This window comes from Hyla sarda, chromosome 4 (genome assembly GCF_029499605.1).
Source record: "Hyla sarda isolate aHylSar1 chromosome 4, aHylSar1.hap1, whole genome shotgun sequence".
NCBI classification, from domain to species: domain Eukaryota; kingdom Metazoa; phylum Chordata; class Amphibia; order Anura; family Hylidae; genus Hyla; species Hyla sarda.
Window position 1 is genome coordinate 142,551,647 of NC_079192.1, and position 23,025 is coordinate 142,574,671.

Genomic DNA, 23,025 nt, shown 5'->3' on the forward strand with positions numbered 1-23,025 from the left:
CTCACCGCTGTCCTATGGCCTGTCAGTGCATTCACTAACCTCCTACGCTGCTGGGGTCATATCTGGGTGCCTCCTTCCTCTCCTCCAATGAGGACCAGGCTGGATCTGGCTCCGCCCCTCTTAGGCTGGGCCATCCCCTCTCTCTCTCAGGTGAATCCACCTGACCTGCCTGCACCACGGCTCGCCCCTGCCCTCCTGGTACTTCCCAGGATGTCCTGCCGGTGCGTGTAGGTTCCCCCCCCCCCAGATGGGTTTCCTCCCTATCCCAGTCGTTTTCCGACCTGGCACGGGTTTCCCGTTCTGTGGTGACTGCCTTGGAGAGATCTTCCTTGCTCGCTCCCCTTCCCCTGATCCTTGTTTTGGGCGATCTCACAAAACAAGGTGTTATCTTCTGGCTTTTCTCCCGAATTCAGAGCTCGGGACAGGCGCTCCCCTCATGGGTTTCGCTCCTCCTCCCCGGCTCCCCAGCAGCGCCCCTGCTCTAGAGGTCGCTCATCTGCTTGCTGTCCTAGGTCTCCAGGTCTACGTGCCAGGTCTGCCTCGCCTTTATCTGAGGTTGCCTCCACCCGCTCCCATTCTCCTGGGGAGCTGGAAGATGAGGCATCAGGTTCTGCCTCTGATCCAGAGGACCAAACCAGTGTGTCAGACATGGTGGACAGTTTAGTTTCAGCCATCAGGGACACCTTTCACCTAGAGGACCCCAGAACTTCGGACCCAGCTCCAGAAGTTTCCTTCCATCGCTCCCCTCGCTTTCCTAAGGTATTCAGCTCTCATGCTGAATTTGACACCTTGATGGAAGCCGCATAGAAGCATCCAGACAAACGCTTCCAAGGGACTAAGAAGGTTCAGGCACAGTTTCCCTTTTCCCAGGACCTAACTGCAAAATGGACGACACCGCCTGCTGTGGATCCTCCGGTTTCCAGTCTGTCAATATCGACTACTCTACCATTGGCGGATGCAGCCTCCTTTAAGGATCCGGCGGACAAAGGCCAAGTTCCCCTTTGAAGTGGCAAGTTCATCCTTGCTTCTTGCTTTTGCTTCTTCTTGGGTGTCCAAAGACCTTTCTGTTTGGGCTTCCCAGCTCCACCAGGGCATTCTATCTGGGGCCCCTTGGAAGATTTGGCAGATCTTGCACTTCAACACTAAAATGCTGGAGACTACGTGTGCTCTGCTTCCTTACAGTCCGCCCGTTGTGCAGCTTTTGCCACAGGTAACCTGGTAGCGATTAGTCGCTCTATGTGGCTGAAGGCTTTGAATGCCAATGCCGCTTCTAAGAAGTCTCTCACGAAACTTCCTTTCTCTGGGACCCGGCTCTTCAGAAAACACCTGGACGAGGTCATCTCCAAGGCTTCTGGAGGTAAGAGCTCCTTACTACCGCAGAACAAGTCCTGCCAAACCGAGCCCTGCCGGAAGTCGACCTCCTTTCAGCCGTTTTGGTCTTTTGGCTTGGGTCGGACAGCCAGGCCAGCGTCCTCAAGGCATACCCCCCCTAGTAGTCTGATAACCATTCAGGCCAGTTTGCAGCCATATCAGGCACCCGTAAGCCTACCTCCACCTGAAGGGACGCCCCACATGAGAATTATTTTCAGGTGGAAGGTCGTTTGTCCCTGTTCCGGGACATTTGGCTGGCTCAGATGCAGGACTCTTGGGTCTGAGATGTCATTTCCGACGGCTATCAGATAGAGTTTTCTTCCTTTTCCAAGGGACCGCTTTTTTCTTTCTTGACCTCCTCATTCTCTTTCCTTGGTGGCGGCCTTTCGGGTCGCACTTCAGACTCTTCTCGCTCAGGGAGTGATCATCCCAGTTCCTCCCAGGGAGTGTTTTTCAAGGTTCTACTAAAATCTTTTCGTCATCCCCAAAAAAGAGAGCTCCTGGATCTGAAGCTCCTCAACCGCCACATACTACTGTGTCCCTTCTGTATGGAGTCTCTACATTCTGTGGTGGCATCCATGGATCAAGAACAATTTCTTTCATCAATGGATATACGGAACACATATGTTCACATCCCAATTTTTTCAGCTCATAAGCAGTATCTCCGCTTCGCAGTTCCGGAAGGTCATTTTCAGTTTGTGGACCTTCCCTTCCGCCTGGCCACAGCCCCAAGGGTCTTCACTAAGGTCCTGGCGGTGGTGATTGCCATCCTTTGAGCCCCAGGTGTGTCCGTGATCACTTACCTGGACGACCTCCTGATCAATTCACAAACCAGGGACCAGAATCAGGAGATTCTCCTCCTCACTCTACCGACCTTGTCTCGTTTCGGCTGGGTGATCAACCAGGGAAAGTCCAACCTTACACCCACCCAGTTCCTGATCTTCTTGGGACCCCAGTTCGACACGACGGCTGCCCGGGTCCGGCTCCCGCCGGACAAGCACCGCTCTGTCAGCAGGTGTTCGCCTTCACCATCGTCCTGTTCCAGTTTCCATTCGATCCTGAATGGAAGTCCTGGGTCATATGGTGGTGGCCATGGAAGCCGTTGCCTTCGCCCTTGTGGGACAAGTCTCTGGTTCCCCTCGATCACAGGATTCTTCTCCCCCCCCTCCCCCCCCCAGGATTCTCTAGTGTCCTCATCTTTGGCAGGGACGGTCCTTCCTGCCCCTTTACTGGCAGATCATCACAACGTATTACAGTCTGAGCGGTTGGGGGGGTCTTCCGGGATTGGATGGTCCAGGGTCCGTTGGTCCTCTCAGGAAGCTCTTCTTCCCATCAATATTCTGGAACTCTGGGCAATTTACCTTTGCCTCCTCCATTGAGTGCGTCTTCTCCAGAACCGTCCTGTTCGGGTCCAGTCGGACAACGCCACAGCTGTGGCGTATGTCAATCGCCAGGGCAGCACTTGCAGCTGGTTTTCAGTGCCTTACAAGGTGCTCCATTTGAACCCCTCCAGGACATTCCTCTTCCTGTCCTTTCCTGGAAGGTGGCCTTTCTCATTGCGGTCACTTCCATTCGGAGAGTTTCAGAGCTAGCGGCTTTCTCCTGCAGTACCCCCTACTTGGTCCTGCACCAGGACAAAGTTGTTTTCTGTCTGATCCCCACCTTTTTACTAAGGCGGTCTCCTCTTTTCACCTAAATGAGGATATCGTCCTCCCGTTCTTCTGCCCAGCTCTGTCCCATCCCAGGGAGCGTCCGCTTTACTGTCTTAACATGGTTCAGGCTGTATGGACTTACCTTTTGGTCACTTCATCTTTTCATCAGTGTGACTTTCTTTGTGCTTCCGGAGGGTCGTCGTAAATGACTTCGAAGGCGACCATTTCACGGTTGGTCCGTTCTTCCATCTCAGAATCCTACTACCTTTCCGGGTCTCGGCTCATTCCATTCGATCCGTCGGGGCCTCCTGGACTCTACGCAATAGTGCTTCGGCCTTGCAAGTCTGTAAGGCGGCCACTGGGTCATCCTTTCACACACTTACAAAATGTTGCCAGGTGCACACTTTTTGTGTCTGCTGATGCCGGCTTGGGTCGTAAGGTGTTGCAGGTGGCTGTGGCCCAGCCTTCCACCTGAGTTGCTTGGGCTTTCTCCCACCCCTTGGTACATCCCACGATCTCTGTGTCCCCCAATGGAGCCGACTGAGAAAAGTAGATTTTTTTGTATGCTTACTGTAAAATCTCTTTCTCGGAGGATCCATTGGGGGACACAGCACCCAACCATTTGTTTTGGTGTCTTTGCTTCACTTGTCTGTCCGGGCTTAGTTTGGTTGTTTTTGTCTGTGGTTCCCTCGGACAGCTGCTGTTTTTTTCTTTCCCTGTCGGTCCTCTCTTACTGCTTTGCGACTAAACTGATTAGCTCAGAGCATGTAGGAGGGGTATATCCTGCCAGGAGGGGCAGACTTTTTTTTTGTTGCCTAGTGGCAGCCTTCTAGTGGCAGCAAGGTATACCCATGGTCACTGTGTCCCCCAATGGATCCGAGAAAGAGATTTTACGGTAAGCCTAAAAAATCTACTTTTTACAATAAATAATAAATGTGGTGCAAGTCATGCAACACCATTTCTGTTGCATTTGCCATAGTAAATCTGGACCTGTGTGCTTACTGAAAACATTTATTTCGGTTTAAATCAGATATTAAAAAAAATTCTACGTAAATATAAGATACCGAAGCATATACAACAGAAAGAAGTTTGGGTGAGGTTCCCCTAAATTGGCTTATACTTTACCAGGCACTGCCTCTTGTACTGATGCACTGCTGTGACTAAATAAACATATATGGGCCTGCAGCACTTACTGGAGGATATGGCAGGCCGTCAATATGTTGTCTTGGTAAAGGAAAATAAAAAAAAATTAGCAGAAAGATTTTCTAGGAAAGAAATACTATTCATGTGCAGAGATTTATTAAACATTATACTGAATTTAAACGTGAATTACCATTCACTTTATACGATCGTAAAACTTTCTGTGCCCGGATGGCATTTTATTTACTAGCTGGGTACACTAGTATGCTTTTATATTTTCCTGCAAATGTCCACTCCATGGGGGGGGGGGGGGGGGGGGGGGGGCTGGGCATCTTTGGAGTTGAAAGAGATACCTGGAAAGCGTTATGTGTTTCGCCCACATATTTCATAAAATTCTCACGACCTATTAAGGCTTTTTTTTCTCCCTACAACCTGTCTGTGGCTTTCTTTGTAGCTTGTTCTTATTGTCCTGGTGAAAGATTTTAAAACTGTTGAGATTATCCCTGTGTTTAGTATGTTTTATTCTTGTCTTAAAGCAAAGCCTGCAGACCAAACTCCTTCAGAAAACTTTCTCACAATTCCTGGGCAAATCACTGTTGAGTCTTCTCCGGATACATTTCCGAGCACAAGCCCCTTGACTCGCTCTGCATCAATTGCTAATCTTCAGACAGCCAGTAAATTGATTCTGAGCTCTAAGCTAGTATATAGCCATCCACTGGATATCCCCGGTGGTGTAGAAGTAATAAGAGCAACACCTTCAGCAGGTAAGTTTATTTTTAGTAGGATATGCAAGAAAAATGTTTGCGATATATTCTTGTGATATATATTTTAAAGACACACACATTCCTCCATTTTACACTTCAGAGGGTAAACGTACAGAAAGAAATCAAACATTGTAGATTAACAAACTAATTAACGATTCCTACCAGTGGATTGAAGGCCTTGCTCACAAGAGCTTACAATCTTTATGGAAATAGGGATGACAAAAGAGGAAAGAAGTGATTGATCATTTCAATGGTTCAGCCATTTCCTATAAGATGGCTTGCTACACGTAAAAGAGGGTAAGCCAGCATGTATCTGTTTTGTACAGATATGTGTGAGTATTCTTTTGAATGAATAGTAAAATGAAGAATAGCCAATTAGGAAATGGGATGGATCTACCCAAAAAGATATTTTTTTTAGGTCACACTAGAGAATAATTTTTCTTGTTCAGGGTAGTGCATTCTAAAGCAAAAGCCTTTGATATTAGGAGTGGGAGCTTTAGATCATAGAGGATGTTATTCTTAATCTGAACCTAGCGCACAGGTAGTGTGTTAAACTATAAAATGGAGGAGATTTAGGGAGTTGCATCACTATGGAGAGCTTTGCGACTGAGAATGATGGGGGGGGGGGGGGATTTACGAAGATAGTCTGCAATAAAATCCTGCAGCCAATGGATCTGGGTGATTTATTAAGGGATGCATATCTCTTAATAAATCTGCAGATCCTGCACTGCACATAGAAATGTACGCTAGTCCCAAACTTGCATAGATTAATGCTATATTTTACACTGTTTACAAGAGTAAACTATATTTAATCTGCTGGGCTGTAGAGACCCCACCACCTTTTATCTGAAGCGATGATGTTTGACACAGCGGACAGACAACTCCTCATGCGGGGTTGATGTCAATTGACTCAGAGGCTATGTAAAGAGGAAAGCAGAGATGACTTGGACTGATCCTTTAAGAGCCCCAACAGCAGTATCTGAGCAGCAGTCATCTTATATGTTATGTATCATTCCATAATTCCTATGTCCAGTTTTTGTTTTAAGTCATCTGTTTTTCTCCCAACAGGCCATCTTAGTTCCTCATCAATTTACCCAGTGTGCCTTGCACCATACCTAGTGGTTACTACATGCTCAGACTCCAAAGTGCGATTCTGGAGATGCAGTGTGCAGCCACTTCAAGAGTTTGATGGAGGTGAAGAACAGTATAGCTATTGCTGGAAGGAATGGTCTTTAATGAATGAAGGACTTGATGAGAGTAGCAGTTCAGTGACTGTAACAGGAAAACCGGTTGCAGTAAGTTGTTCTTACACTGGAAGACTTGCTGTGGCGTATAAGCAGCCCATTCAACACAATGGATATGTCTCCAAAGAATTTTCTATGCACGTATGTCTCTTTGAATGTGAATCCACTGGCGGCTCAGAATGGGTTTTAGAACAAACTATACATCTTGATGACTTAATAAGAGTTGGCACCATGCTTGATGCACATGTGAGCGTAGATAGTAATTTATTTGTATATTCTAAATCTGATGTGTTTCTAAATAGAGAAAAGCATCTCATGCCGAACATTAAACATTTGGTACACTTGGACTGGGTATCAAAAGAAGATGGCTCGCATGTACTTACTGTTGGAGTTGGATCCAATATTTTCATGTATGGACGATTGTCAGGCATTGTTACTGATCAGACCAATAGCAAGGATGGGATTGCTGTCATCACTTTACCACTAGGTGGTAGTATAAAACAGGGCATAAAATCTAAATGGGTTCTTCTCAGATCCATTGATCTGGTCTCTTCAGTGGATGGTACACCTTCACTACCAGTATCTCTGTCTTGGGTGAGAGATGGCATATTAGTAGTTGGGATGGACTGTGAAATGCATGTTTACGCTCAGTGGAAACACAATGTGAAGTTAGGTGATGCTGACAACTCTGCCTTTGAAACTAATACAGGACAGTCAGAGCAAACTCATGTTATATCAAAGAAAACCAGTGTAATTGATGGAGCTGCTATTGTCGATGATGTCTTTGGCAGCCCAACTGTTATTCAGGATGGAGGTCTTTTTGAAGCTGCCCATGTACTTTCTCCAACTCTTCCTCAGTATCACCCAACTCAGCTGCTTGAACTTATGGACTTGGGAAAAATTAGACGTGCAAAAGCCATCCTTTCACATTTAGTTAAGTGCATTGCTGGGGAGGTTGCCATTGTAAAGGATTTAGACACTGGGGATGAAGCTGCTCCAAAACGTCACCTCTCACGGACTATCAGTGTAAGTGGCAGCACTGCCAAGGACATGATTATCACTGGAAAGGATGGGACTCGAGAATACACAGAGATTGACTCAATTCCTCCTCTACCACTGTATGCACTGCTATCTGCTGATCAAGATGTAGCTTATACTGCTCAAGAAGAGTCAACGAAAATATCCCAAACCCACAAACTTAGTTTTGATAGTAAAACAGATGACCAGTATTCTGATTTATTTCAGGTACAGAATGTGACAACCGATGATTTTATAGGCTTTGAAATTGAAAGAAGAGAAATCAGATCCAAAGTTATCAACCTGTCCCAGTATGGGCCTACTTACTTTGGCCGTGAGCACGCCAGTGTACTTTCAAGCCATCTTATGCATTCCAGTTTACCTGGCTTGACTCGGTTAGAGCAGATGTTTCTAGTGGCTCTAGCAGACACAGTGGCAACGACCAGCACAGAGCTTGGGGAAAGCAGAGATAACTACACAGGTAATTCCTCAACAGCATCATAAGTTAATGTAACCTTTTGGTAGAACTGAAGTAAAAAAAAAAAAAAGTAATTATCAATATCTTTTTAGACTTTTACCATAAGCAACACAGAAAATGGCTTAAACCAATTAGTTCTTTTTTTTTACCTGTGCAAATTCTTTGTATAACCACACTGTCGTTAAGCCATGTTCACACAACATTTGACAGAATTAATTGAAGGAGTGTAAAACAGGATCATACCTATGAAAGATATGCTAGAAAGAATTTTTTACCATTGTACTTCCTAGTATCAAGGCATCAAAAATTTGAGTGTTTTAAGTGTCAAGTGAACGTGTTGTCAATCTGGTGGGACCTTCACCTATTTTATGACTAAGGGCCTCCATCCCCCACTGGCCTGGTTGTGAGTGCATGAGGTCGTTCGAAATTAGAAAACAACCAAGGCCACATGGGGATGGAGATATCAAGATCCCAGAGGTGAGACTTGTATCTATCTGCAATTTGACAGATTGTGTGGAATATGCCAGATAAGTCCAGAATACCCCTTTAACCAAAACAATATATGGCGGGTATTATCACCTGTCTAAAATGGGCACTGTCAGATACAAAAACTTTTGATATGTTGTAAAGCATGCAAAACCAATAGTTTTTGCAATTGCTTTCATTAGAAAAGTTTCAGTATTTCATACTGAAAAAGCCAGACGAACAACTGCCCCCCTGCCTGCTTGGACACATACTAGTCCTGTTGTGTCCATGCATCATCACCTATGTCATGGACACACTTCCTTGATTGACAGGTGTGAGCGCAAGGCTCACAGCTGGAGGAAAAATCCTCCCACTGTCAGCTTGTGTCCCACTACTGTCAGTGAGGACAAGCTGGGAGTTTTAGTTTTGCTAATGCTAGGGGAGATGTGAGCAGACAGCATACTGAGGGAGGGGCGGAGACCTGCACAGTGAGGCCACGCCCCCTCCCTTTGAGAAAAATTCAGACTAGTGAGCTAAATTAAAAGTGTAATAAAAAAATAAAGGTGCTAGACACATAAAAATTAGATGCACATGGTCCGGATTAGGTACTGAGTGATATATTAAAATTTTTTATTTTTTTGTTGGATCTGACGGTTACGCTTTAAACTTTAAATATAAAGGAAGGTCTTGCTTTTGTCCTGTGTACCAAAACATACCAGGGATGATTTAGAAAGCCTCTACACCTGCTTTTTAGGTGTAGAAAGATTGTACATTTTTGCACAAGCCCTTGTATGCAAAAAAAATGTAGTGTAGCTGTTTGCACACTTACACAACTTGTTCCTGTTCCCAAAAAAGTGGGCGTGGCTTAACCCTGCAAGCTAGCATATATTGTGGCAGAAAGCAACTCCAGCTGGTGTAGATTTCAAAGCACGGGGGCAGCTCCCACAACATTTGATTCATTAAGAGGCTGTGGCTACTTAGTCAATCAACCGAAAGTAATAGCCACCGATACTTTACTACGACTGCTGCATGAAACGCACTTTTCCTCCATTCCTATATAAATTTCAGTTCTTCCTTTACTACATTGATGTCACTGCTTGTACTTACATTTTATATATGTGTTTCCAGGGGGAGACAACCTTGATGAATGTGGTTTGAGATACTTGTTGGCTATGAGGTTACACACGTGTCTCTTAACATCCCTTCCTCCATTGTATCGTCTTCAGCTGCTTCACCAAGGTAAAGCGCCTTTTCTTTTTACACACACACACACACATATATAGTGCAGGTGACAATTGATTAAAATGATGCTTACCATGCCTGGACCCGCTTCTCTGTTATCTTCATTTTCCTGAGTATGCAAATGAGAAACGAAACAAGTGGCATGGGCGAGGTTACGATCCTGGCCATGGGTACTGTGACATCAGCGTTGTTTGTTCAGTACTCCGCCTGACTAATATTCACTGCCTCCCCCCTTCTTCCCACTCTGTATTCATATCTACTGCGCATGTGCTCGCAAAATACTTTATATGTATATACATACTGTACATACATTGCCATATATATATTTTGCAGAACTACAACTCCCAGCATGCCCAGACAGCATTTCGCAAGGCACATCAATTAACAGAGGCAGATATATGTAGTATTGGCCTCAGAATTCACAATGTTATATTTAGCAGTTAACCCCTTCCCGACCCATGACATACATGTATGTCATGGGTTGGCTCCCATTCTATAACGTGGGGCCACGGCATGGCCCCTCATCAGAGCGGGTCGGGCCCGACACCTAGTAACGGCTGGGACCCGTGGCTAATAGCGCGCGGCAGTGATCCCGATGCCGCGCACTATTAACCCTTTAGACGCGGCATTCAAAGTTGAATGCCGCATCTAAAGTGAAAGTAAACTAATGCCGGGAGCTGCTCGGGATCGCCGCGGCAAAATCGCGGCATCCCGAATAGCTTACATGACAGCCAGAGGATCCCTACCTGCCTCCATGCTGTCCGATCGCCGAATAACTGCTCAATGCCTGAGATCCAGGCATGAGCAGTCAAGCGGCAGAATCATTGATCACTGGTTTCCTATGAGAAACCAGTGATCAATGTAAAAGATCAGTGTGTGCAGTGTTATAGGTCCCTATGGGAGCTATAACATTGCAAAAAAAAAGTGAATAAAGATCATTTAACCCCTTCCCTAATAAAAGTTTGAATCACCCCCCTTTTCCTATTTAAAAAAAAAAAAAAAAACTGTGTAAATAAAAATAAACATATGTGGTATCTTCGCATGCGGAAATGTCCGAATTATAAAAATATATCATTAATTAAACCGTACGATCAATGGCGTACGCGCAAAAAAATTCCAAAGTCCAAAAAAGCGTATTTTTGGTCACTTTTTATATCATGAAAAAATGAATAAAAAGCGATCAAAAAGTCCGATCATTACAAAAATGGTACTGCTAAAAACTTCAGACCACAACGCAAAAAATGAGCCCTCATACTGCCCCATACACAGAAAAATAAAAAAGTTATAGTGGTCAGAAGATGACAATTTTAAACGTATAAATTTTCCTGCATGTAGTTATGATTTTTTCCAGAAGTACAATAAAATCAAACCTATATAAGTAGGGTATCATTTTAACCGTATGGACCTACAGAATAAAGAGAAAGTGTCATTTTTACTGAAAAATGTACTGCGTAGAAACGGAAGCCCCCAAGGGAAGAAAAATTAATGCGCAAATCAGTGTAGTAGTGCACCCCAAGACCTGTATTTATAATTATATGAATGGTTTTATATGTAACATACCTTTTGATCTATATTTTACTGTTCTCACTCTTCTGGCAGTCCTTCTGGAGACTGGGGGCGTTTCTTCAGAAACATGATTAATTTATTCCTTTCTTCCCCCCTCCCTCTCTGTGGTCATGAGGCTTGCACAAACATTTTTACATTTGTAAAGCTTTGTGCCTAAAGTGCATGATATATATAACTCTAAAGCAGCCATCTGGAACCTATATGATGCAAACTGCCTAAGAAATAAGTTCATAAAGTGACCAAAGATAAATAACTTTCTCTATCGGCTCCATTGGGGGACACAGACCATTGGTTTATGCTGCTGTCTCTAGGAGGCTTGACACTATGGCAACAAGAAAAGTTGGCGCCTCCCAGCAGGGTATACCCGCCCACAGGCACCTGAAGTAATCAGTTTTAGCTTAGTGTCTTAAGGAGGTAGACACTGGTCTGGAGTTCTCTCCAGACCAGGTCTCATATTTTTTGTTTCTTTTTAAGTTTAGGGACGTGTTAGATTTTTTTATTCCCTTTTATTTACTGTTTTCAGGTGGGGACCCAGGAACTGTGGTTCACTGTTTCCCCATTGCGATTGAGGGGGCAGGCATCTTGGATGTACTGTTAACCCCCTCTTGCCAACGGTCATCGCCTGGGGTTGTACCTCATGGGTCCGATTCCCCCTACCTCCCTGCTCGCCTCGCTCGCACATAGTAGCCCCACATGATGCAGGTGACAAAAGCTGGCTGAATACTTCATAGGGAAGCCTTCATGAGGTAAGTTCTTCTGACTGAGGTGACTATTTTCCCCCCTTTATTTCTCACAGGAGTGGACTTTCAACCTCTGGAGACCCCTAGTTTTTTTGCCCACTCTTCTATATGTGGGCTGTTGGGGCTGGCCAGGAGGGATTTCCCTCCTTGCCTTTACGGGGGAATTTTTATTATATCTGGGGCTGAGCAGTGTGTCTGGTGTTTCACTGGACGTGTGTATGGTGTTTTGACTGTAACGCGACTGCTGAAGACAGCCGCGGCGCTTATCTTCATTGCGGGCGCTCGGCACCCATTCTTACTTTCACTTAGGCAGCGCGTCCTGGGCTGTTTTTTACTTGGACTCCGCCCACCCAGAGCCGCTGAAGCCTGCATAAGGGCGCGAACTAAGCCCCAATCAGCGCTGTGCGCGCGCATAGGGGTTTTTGTTGCAGGGCCAGTCACAGAGCCCTTGGGTTTAGCACGGCCCCCTCTGGCTATTGGTTCAGAGGTTTTCTCATCTCAGCCACAGTTCTTATGGGCATTGCAAAATGCTACTCACAGCTGCCTTAGGGAACAAAGGTTGTAACTTAAAAAATGTTCGGTTCTGCTGAACCACTTGTTCGGCCTACACCACTGCTCCCCCAGACCCCCCTGCTATTTCTACCCCGGTTGCTCTTCCAGATCCGGTGGGTTCGGCCGCCCCTCCAGCCTGGGTTCCCTCCCTCTCCCAGTCTATATCCGACTTGGCTCAGGTCTTCCAGTATGTGGTGACTGCCTTGGAGAGGCCCTTCCTTACACCGGCTCTCCGGAGGGTCCCACTTCCCCCTATACTGACGCTCTCGCAGCATCATAGGGGTGTTTCATCTGACTCGTCACCCGAGTCTTTGGGCAGACACCGGCGCTCCCCTTTCAGGCATCGCCCCGTTGCTCCCACTTGTAGCAAGGGCCGTCTCACACGTTCACATTCACCTGGAGAACTTGTGGATGAAGTTTCCCATCGGCCTCTGACTCAGAGGACCGCACGGATATGTCGTACATGGTGCACTCATTGTTTTCAGCCATAAGAGACACCTTCCATCTAGAGGACCCAGGAACTTCGGACGTGGCTCCAACAGTTCCCTTTCATCGGGCCTGACCCCTTCCTTCCAGACCTCATTCCCATTCTCCTGGAGAATTTGTGGATGAGGTTTCTGATTCGGCGGACGGCCTGATATGCCTGATGTGGTGTACTCATTGGTTTCGGCCATACGAGACACCTCCCATCTAAAGGACCCAGGAACTTCGGACGTTGCTCCAGAAGTCTCCTTTTTTTGTGCCTGTCCGGCACCCAAGACTTTCAACTCTGACGCTGAATTTGACACCCTGCTGGAATCCGCCTGGTGGCACCCTGACAAGAAAGTTCAAGCGTGGAATCCCTTCACCAAATACCTCATTGCTCGGTGGTCCTCCTCTCCAACTGTGGATCCACCGGTCTCCCGCCTCTCTAAGGCGACTACCCTGCCGTTGGCTGATGCGGCTGCCTTCAAGGATCCAGCGGACAAGACAGTGGAGACTTTGGCTAAATTTGCTTTTGGTACAGCAGGTTCCTCACTAGCTCTCCAATTCTCCTTAGCTGGAGATTTTCTGTATTCTGTTCTATGCGCGGCCACTGTGCTGCCTTCGCCACAGGTTACCTGGTAGCCCTCCATCGATCCATGTGGCTTAAAGCCTGGAACAGCGGTCACCGCCTTCAATAAGTGAGGCAATGGGCGGAAAGAGCTCCTTATTGCCTCTGGATAAGGCTCGCAGAACCACTTTCTATCAGAAGTCCTCCTCCTTCCGGTCTTTCATACCTTTGGTACCAACAAAGGGTCCAGCCAGGCGCCTTCACGGCAAGAGGGCTCCTTCTTTCCTCACCCGTCTCTCCCGGAGGTCTGCTAACCGTTCCGGCCATTTTGCGGCCCCATCAGGCATCTGTAGGCCTACTTCGGCCTGAAGGGTCACCCCCACCCGCTGACTTTTCTCGGATGGTAGGTCGCCTCTTACCCTTCCAGGATGCCTGGACCACGCACGTTCAGGATTCCTGGGTCAGGGATGTGCTAGTCAATGGATACAGGGTCGAATTTGCCTCCCTTCCATGGGATTGCTTTTTCCTTCCCGTTCCCCCGTCCCCCTCTCTAGCGAAGGCAGTTCGGGGCACGCTCCAGTTCCCTTTCATCCAGGGAGTTATTGTCCTTGTTCCTTCAGGGGAAAGTTTTTCAAGGTTTTTATTCCAACCTCTTTGGGGTCCCCAAGTAAGGCGTTTCTGTTTGCCCAATCTTGGTTCCCGATCATCTCACCCAGCATCTTCTGCTTCCCCATTCTGAATGGAGTCTCTCCGTTCGGCACTGGCGTCCATGGGTCAAGGGGAGTTTTTCTTCCCTGGTGGAAATCAAGGATGCCTGCCTTCACATCCCAATATTTCCCGGTCGTCAGCGGTACCTCCGCTTTGTAGTTCCGGATGGTCTTTTCTATCGTGGCTCTCCACTTCGTTCTGGCCACTTCCCAGCGGGCCTTACCAAGGTCCTGGTGCCTGTGATACCCCTTTTATGGACAAGAGTTGTTTCAGGGATTCCTTACTTGGATGACCTCCTGATCAGAGCTCCAACCAGGGCCCAGAATCTGGAGAGTCTTAGTCGACCTCTGGACCTTGTCTCACTTCGGTTGGATGGTCAATCAGAACAAGTCCAACCTCTCTCCTGGGGCTCCAGTTTGACGCGGCCTCTGCCCGCTTTCGACTCCGCCGATGACTTCGGCACCCTGCTCCAGTTTCCATTCGCTTTTGCATGGATGTCCTGGGTCGGTTGGTGGCAGCTGTGGAGGCCGTGCCATTCGCCCAGTTTCATTTACTACCTCTTCAATCGGTGATTCTCTTCCGGTGGGACAGGTCTCCATGGTCTCTCCACCGCAAGATCCTTCTATCTTGACAGTCTTGTCGGTCCCTTCTATGGTAGTTTCATTTTCCCCTGCTTCTTCAGGGGCGCTCCTTCCTGCCCCTTCCTGCCAGTCAGTCGGGCTGGGGAGGTGTTTTCAAGGACCGGCCGGTCTAGGGCTTTGGTCCCCCGAGAAGCCCTTCTCCCCATCAACATGTTGGGACTAAGGCATTTCTATCTTTGCTTGCTTCTTTGGGAAATTCCCTTTTGGGCGGAACTCAGGTTTCCGGCCATCTCAGCGATTTTCATTACGGGCACACTCAACTGGGAAGTGGTCTTTCTCAGCCGGTCCTCAGCAGTCCAAGGCAAGTGGTCCCTAGATTCGGAGGAGTTTACAGTGACCTGCAACCTCTGGGGCGCTCCAGGCATGAACCTCTGCGCGTCCCGCCACAACCGAAGCGTTGCTCTCTTGGTCGGGCTTTGCTACCTTATCTGTTTCTTGGTTGGGCTTTGCCCTACCTTATATGTTTCCTCCCCTTCCTCTCATTCCCAGGGTCCTGAGGAAACTCTCAGCAGAAGGTGTTCCCACCAGTCTCGTGGCCCAGACTGGCCCCGGCGAGCATGGTACGTTGTCGCGGTCAGGCCCCTGAACGACTTACCACTGCGCCTTCCCTCTCGTCCAGACCTCCTATCTCAGGTCCCCCTGCGCCACCCCAATTTACCATCTCTGCTTTTGACGGCGTGGCAGTTGAGACCGCGGCTTCTCTTCCCAAGTGGTTCGCACCATGCTGAGGGCTCTCAAGCCTTCCTTTGCAGAGATTTACCACCATACCTGGCGGTCTTATTTTCATCGGGTGAGCCTCAGCCTTTTTTTCTCAGGTCGTGGTTTTCCTTTCCCGACCCTTTTCCCTTTTGCAGTCGGGCTGGCCCAAGGGTTGGCTCTCTGCTCCCTTAAGGGTCAAAGTTTGTCCCTTTCCATTCTTTTTCAACATCCTCTGGCTTTCAATTCTCATGCCCAGACCTGCTTCAGGAAGTGGCACACATTGCCCCTCCTTATCGGTCCCCTTCTTCCCCTTGGTACTTACACTTAGTCTTAGGCGCTCCTTTTGAACCTCTCGGGTACATTCCTCTTCGCCTCCTTCCCTGGAAGGTGTCGTTCCTTATTGCTCTTCCTCTGTTAGGAGGAGGGGGTCAGAGCTGGCAGCTCTCTCCTGCCGTTCTCCCTTCCTGGTTGTTTACCAGGAAAAGTTGTTTTCTGTCCAGGTCCGTCCTTCTTACTTGAGATGGTTTCGACTTTTTCATCTCAATGAGGATATCGTCCTGCCGTCCTTTTGTCTGGCCCTTTCTCTTACCAGGGAGCGTTTGCCCCACAAACTTGTTGTGGTGAGGGCTGTTCGGACTTATCTCTCAGTCACCTTTTCCTTTCGGCAGTGTGACTCCTTTTTTCTGGAAGGTTGTCGTACAGGACAACCTGCTTCTACGGCCACCATTTTTCGGTGGATCCGGTCTGCTATTTCAGAAGCTTACCGCTGCAAGGGGAAGATCCCACCCTTCAGTGTTTTGGCTCATTCCACCCGTTTTTCGGGGCATCCTGGGCACTCCGCTACGTGGCTTCTGCCTCACAGTTCTGTAAAGCGTCCACGTGGTCGTCTTTGCACACTTTCACAAGGTCCTGCCAGATTCTTACCTTTGCATCAGCTGATGCTCCTCTGGGCCATAAGGCGTTGCAGGCGGCGGTGGTCCAGCTGTCCACCTGACTGATTTCCTTACCCACCCAAGGGACGGCTTTGGTACGTCCCATGGTCTGTGTCCCCCAATGGAGCCGATAGAGAAAAGGAGATTTTTATACTTACTGTAAAGTCTCTTTCTCGAAGGATCCATTGGGGGACACAGCTCCCACCCTTTTGGGATTTTCCTTGGTTCTCTGTCCGAGGGTGTGTTCAGTTATGTTTTTTCTTCTGGTTCTCGGACAGTTTGGGGTTTTTCTTGACCTGTCTGTCTTCTCCTATTGCTCTAGGACTTAAACTGATTACCTCAGGTGCCTGTGGGCGGGTATACCCTGCTGGGAGTAGCTGACTTTTTTCTTGTTGCCATAGTGTCAAGCCTCCTAGAGACAGCAGCATAAACCCATGGTCTGTGTCCCCCAATGGATCCTTCGAGAAAGAGATTTTATGGTAAGCATAAAAATCTCCTTTTTCATATAAATTAAAAATTTAGCACCTTGAATTGCTCGTCAGTGTGCATGGAAATGCTCCCTCTTTTGAAACGGCTGCAAGCTGTCTGGATCTCACAAGGGTTCAGCTCACACTGGTGAAAGGTGGATTATACACTGAGGCACAGGAGGGAGCAGAGCAAGGAGATAAAATCCCCCCCCCCCCCCTCAGCAAACAGGCCTAAATTTCTAGTTGCTAGGACCAAACAGAATAGGTAACCTGGGTTTATTTACAAAAGAGACAGAGACCCCTAGTGGTCATTGTTGGGTTTTTTGTGTTTAAAACTATTTATTTATTTTTTTTCAAATCTTTAACAATCAAATATTTTATGAATTATATTAAGAAAATGCTTAGTTTTTAAGGGAGTATTATATAAAAAAAAGTTGTTTTTAATGACAGTAACTCTTTAAAGACAATTCAGAATTCTGTCAAGGAGACTATTAATTTTTTACCTGTTTTATGAGCCCATGTTTATGTCTCATAAGAAATCAAGTATATAAAGGTGTTGCCATATACCAGCAAGTATTGAAGAATAGGTCCCCTCAGCAATTTGCAGAATTTTGAGAAATGTTGTTCCAAAGGGAACAGGGGGGCTGTATAAAACTTAGCTTCTAATTATATGCTAGATAAAATATAAATATCAAATGTTCTACCACAAAAAAAAAGAGGAGCCGCCATGCAAAGGTAACACACACATTGGTCACTAAAGAGGACCACACAATTCGATATTGTCAATGATCAAGATATGTATTAAACTGCATCCAGCAGCAATAGATGTTTATATTATCACAGGCAAAAAGTGTCATATGAAAAAGTATAGAGCCATCTTAGTTAGCTAGGGCTGCCTAGAGCAGTACCAGTAATGCCAATATTAAACCAAAAGTTGTCCCGGTCCCAACGCGTTTCTGTATGGGGGATGGGTCAGACATAGAATCCCCCACTCTTCATCAGGGGACATACAGTAACAAAGTGTGCCAATCCTCACACCATTAGGAAAATGGCTAATTGCATATAAGGACTTATGGTATAGCCTATTGCATATGACTTAAGATTAGCAACTAATACTAGACAGGAGAAGACAGACAGAAAATACACTGACATTAGATCAGGTAAACCAACACTTACCCCTCCTGCAGGGTCTCACAGCAATTAGATAGAAAGACTGGCAAATACTCAGTCCTGGCTACTGACTAAGACCAATGAAGGGGATCTGTATAAATAGGATAAAACGTAGTCCACTCAATAACCTTATAGTGAAGAAAACAAGTCTATATTAAGTACGCCCGCTGCCCACCATGTGTGAAACGAACAGCTATATGTACTTACAGACATCCGAAATGATCAAACGTAATTCTGCTGTGGCAGTGTATGCCGGCACGGTGTCCGGATAGACGTGCTGTGTGTGCACGCCGGCGTCTTGCTGCTCAGTGTGGCGCAGCCCACTGCTGTCATAAAGGTCCCGTCCCGCTGATGCAAGAAAGGGGCCTCTCATCCCTTCCATAAGTCGGGTAATTAGAGTAACTGACAGCGGCGTCGCTAGTGCTTACAGATACAGAAAGGGTAAACTGATTATGGCTAATAGGGATCTATGGATAGAAGTAAAGGAAAAAAGCTGATCTGAAATAAAAGGCTCTAGTCCACTGCATTATGTAATATTAGGTCTGTTTATATCTAGTCACCAACAAGGCAACCAGATAGCGACCAGTGCGGAGTCATCACCCCTAACAAGCAGGTAGAAAACTAGATTAGCCAACATCAAAGTAAACAGGTAGCTGCCAACTTATATAGAACTCATAGATGGCCAGGGAGAGGATAGTTAGTGGTATTATATAGGGGACCTCACGAAGATCAGTAGCTGTCCCTAGCAACCAATAAACTGAGATTACATCTATTAACGTACAAAATTATATAGCTAATTCAGAGATCAGGATGAGTAGGTCAATTCTTAATAACAAACAACTTACATTTGCCCACTTTCTGTGATATCTACATGTTTGGCGTTAGCACCAATGGTGGTTACTGGGGCTGAAGATTGTTCATTGGGTGGTGTGGTAGGTAGAGAGTGGAGACATTAGTTGGTCTTGTTTCCTAGGACCAACCCTAAGCAGGGCTTTATAGGATACAATAGGAGGTTCCAGTTATACGGTACAGTTCTTTTAAGGATGTCCATGCCTTCTAGGATCAGGGCCCTCTAGCTTAGGTCCTTGATAGGGCGAATCAGCTTTCCTTAGGTCCCTGTAAGCCATATTCTCTCCCTGATCAGGCTTCCGTCCCCAATCTGCTGCCCAGTATCCGCTATCTATATGCAACGCATAATTCTGCAGTGGTTAAGAATTGACCTCATCCTGATCTCTGAATTAGCTATATAATTTTGTACATTAATAGATGTAATCTCAGTTTATTGGTTGCTAGGGACAACTACTGATCTTCGTGAGGTCCCCTATATAATATAATACCACTAACTATCCTCTCCCTGGCCATCTATGAGTTCTATATAAGTTGGCAGCTACCTGTTTACTTTGATGTTGGCTAATCTAGTTTTCTACCTGGTTGCTAGGGGTGATGACTCCGCACTGGTCGCTATCTGGTTGCCTTTTCTAAATATAAACTAGGCATTTACCTGATTTTTATGTGTCTTGACTTCTTTGCACTGGTTGCTAGGGGCGACAGCAATGGCCCTCTATTCTGTAGTGCAACCTACCAACTATTGACTCTTCCATTACACTATAGGAAGTGTCAGAAAGTTACCCTAACTAACTAGGGGGTTACTGTATTACAGTCCTTTTGATTGCTAAGGACGATGACCATAGTCCCTGGCCCCTTAAGAATACCTTTAGTCATTACCACTACCCGGGGTCTAGGATGACAAACTAAACCCCTCTACCTAACAATGTTGGTGACTAGATATAACAGACCTAATATTACATAGTCCGGTGGACTAGAGCCTTTTATTTCAGATCAGCTTTTTTCCTTTACTTCTATCCATAGATCCCTATTAGCCATAATCAGTTTACCCTTTCTGTATCTGTAAGCACTAGCGACGCCGCTGTCAGTTACTCTAATTACCCGATTTATGGAGGGGATGAGAGGCCCCGCCCCTTGCTTGCATCAGAGGGACGGGACCTTTATGACAGCAGTGGGCTGCGCCACACTGTGCAGCAAGACGCCGGCGTGCACACACAGCACGTCTATCCGGACACTGTGCTGGCATACACTGCCACAGCAGAGTTACGTTTGATAATTTCGGATGTCTGTAAGTACATTTAGCTGTTAGTTTCACACATGGTGGGCAGCGGGCGTACTTAATATAGACACGTTTTCTTTACTATAAGGTTATTGAGTGGACTACGTTTTATCCTATTTATACAGATCCCCTTCATTGGTCTTAGGCAGTAGCCAGGACTGAGTATTTGCCAGTCTTTCTATCTAATTGCTGTGAGACCCTGCAGAAGAGGTAAGTGTTGGTTTACCTGACTCTAATGTCGGTGTATTTTCTGTCTGTCTTCTCTTGCAGGTATCAGCATTTGACTACACAGTGCTATGACATGCTTACTTGGGCATGACAGTTTTCTTGTCTTGATCTTATTGACATGATTTTATTGAGAATGTCTAGTATTAGTTGCTAATCTTAAGTCATATGCAATAGGCTATACCATAAGTCCTTATATGCAATTAGCCATTTTCCTAATGGTGTGAGGATTGGCACACCTTGTTACTGTATGTCTCCTGACGAAGTGTGGGGGATTCTATGTCTGACCCATCCCCCATACAGAAACGCGTTGGGACAGGGACAACCTTTGGTTTAATATTGGCATTACTGGTACTGCTTAATTCGGCCCTAGCTAACTAAGATGGCTCTATACTTTTTCATATGACACTTTTTGCCTGTGATAATATAAACATTTTTTGCTGCTGGATGCAGTTTAATACATATCTTGATCATTGACAATATCGAATTGTGTGGTCCTCTTTAGTGACCAATGTGTGTTACCTTTGCATGGTGTCTCCTCGTTTTGTTTTTTTGTGGTAGAACATTTTATGTTTATGTCTCCCATACATAATTATGTCTATTGCCTTCTTTGTCTGTGGGTTTTATGATGCACTTTCAATGATGTATTTATTTATTGGATATTTTGACATACTTTCACTTGTTTTGTAGGGTTATCCACATGTCATTTTGCATGGGCCTTTCACTCCGAGGCTGAGGAAGAATTATTAAACATGATCCCAGCAATTCAGAGGGGTGATCCACAGTGGTCTGAACTCAGAGCAATGGGAATTGGTTGGTGGGTGAGGAATATAAACACTCTCCGCAGATGCATAGAAAAGGTAGTTACCGAGTATCTAAATGAAATGTGCTTTATTTAAAATTGTGTAAGTGTGTGTGTGTGTGTGTATGTGTGTGTATATTATTTATTTATATAGTGGTCCCTCAAGTTACAATATTAATTGGTTCCTGGACGACCATTGTATGTTGAGACCATAACTCTATGAAAACCTGGTAATTGGTTCTGAAGCCACCAAAATGTCATCCAAAAAAAGGAAAAAGTGAGGATTAGAGAAAAATAAGTAGATAACTAATACAGATAAAACAATTCCTTACTTATAAAAGTAAGAAAGAGCTGCTGGAAGTAAGAAAGAGCTGCTGTAATCACTGTCTATGTAGAGGACAGGAGCTTCTTCATGGTAATGTACAGTTCACGCAATGTCCTAAAAAAGTTAAATGGAGTTGCCCTTGGTGTCTAAAAGAGCAGCTAACTGTGGCACAGGTTAAGAGAAATACAGAACATGTAATACCTCCCTGTACTGTAGGGGGCGCTACCAAACAGCCAGTCAGTGCATATGCTTCAGTAATACAGGGTTTTTACCAGTGAATGCCCATTCTGATTGGTCAGGTCTTCCAGCCATTGATACATTTCGCAGATCTGGACAGTCCGTAGCATTGTTGAGTCTTGTTTCAAGTTACCATGGTCCAGTAAAGACCATTGTATGCTGAAAATATTGTATGTTGAGGCCATTGTAAGTTGAGGGATCACTTTATATTAATATTTTTAAATCAGCCATTGCATTAAACCACAGATAGGTAATGTAAGTAACATTCTCATTTAAGAGGTGGGTGCTTTTGTACCTGAAGGTTCTGCACCTCTATATAAAGTCCAAAAGAGCTTTACCCATGATAACAGTCTTAAAGTAAACCGCTGACAAAAGCTGTCATGATACCTGTGATCAGGCCGGGACTTGCGTTTCTAATATGCATGCATAAATGTGCATGTAACACATTCATGAAGTATCCAAAAAATCATTTCTCGGTCGACTCCATTGGGGGACACAGACCGTGGGTATATCTTGCTGACACTAGGCATACAAAAAGAAAGTCTGCCTACTGACCCTGAGTCAATCAGTTTTAGCCTAGTGTCAGTGGGAGGCAGACACAGGTCTGGAGTTATCCAGACCTGGTCTTCTTTTTCTTATTTTCTAGCTAGGGCCTGTATTTAGGTTCTTTCTCCTTTTCTTTTTTGGTTTTTAGGTGGAGGTTCAGGAGTTTTTAAGTGGGGGATGAGGGGGGCTTAGAAATTATTTTAATACAGTGATCACTCCAACCCAGTTTGCAGGTGCATACAGGAATTATAGACAACAGCATTGAGTGGCCAGACAGGCACCATATTTATATGTGGACTCACAGTTATCCACAATGGAGTGAATAGCACTTGATTTTTAACCCCTTAATGACCTAGGGCGTATGGATACGCCCTGGCTTTCTGGTACTTAAGGACCCAGGAAGTATCCATACACCCATGGGAATTTCTGTCCCTGCCGCGTGCCGGGCGGGGACCGGAACGGGGTGCCTGCTGATATCGATCAGCAGGCACCCTGCGCAAATGCCCAGGGGGTCATCAGACCCCCCCATGTCGGCGATCGGCGCAAATCGCAAGTGAATTTACACTTGCGATTTGCGCCGATTCGGGTCTATGGTGACCCGATGACCCGGAATAGAAGGGGGATCGCGGGTGTCCAAGACACCCACGATCCCCCTGAAGCGATAGGAGTGAGGTGGCAGGGGTGCCACCCCTCCTATCCCTGCTATTGGTCATCAAGATGCGATGACCAATAGCAGATCGGGGCGGGGGGCTTTACTTTCGCTTTCCCCGTCCTTCCCACCCACAAAAGGCGGGGCATAACGGGGAAACGACACAGGACCGGCGCCGAACTCCGGCGCCGAAGATCCTACGGAAGCCGGTGAGTTGCTTAGCAACATCTGGAGG

The 23,025-nt window shown here is 46.2% G+C and overlaps 1 protein-coding gene across 3 annotated transcripts in view; it reads left to right on the forward strand.

The window, feature by feature from the left end:
- Window positions 1-23,025, forward strand: part of DMXL2 (Dmx like 2) — a 184,816-nt gene that overhangs the window by 75,638 nt on the left and 86,153 nt on the right. For all 3 annotated transcript variants that reach the window (XM_056572295.1, XM_056572293.1, XM_056572294.1), the window contains exons 17-20: window positions 4,700-4,927; window positions 5,996-7,669; window positions 9,260-9,370; window positions 20,922-21,091. In XM_056572295.1, coding sequence (XP_056428270.1) covers window positions 4,700-4,927; window positions 5,996-7,669; window positions 9,260-9,370; window positions 20,922-21,091 — 2,183 coding nt within the window. The remainder of the gene's footprint in view (window positions 1-4,699; window positions 4,928-5,995; window positions 7,670-9,259; window positions 9,371-20,921; window positions 21,092-23,025) is intronic.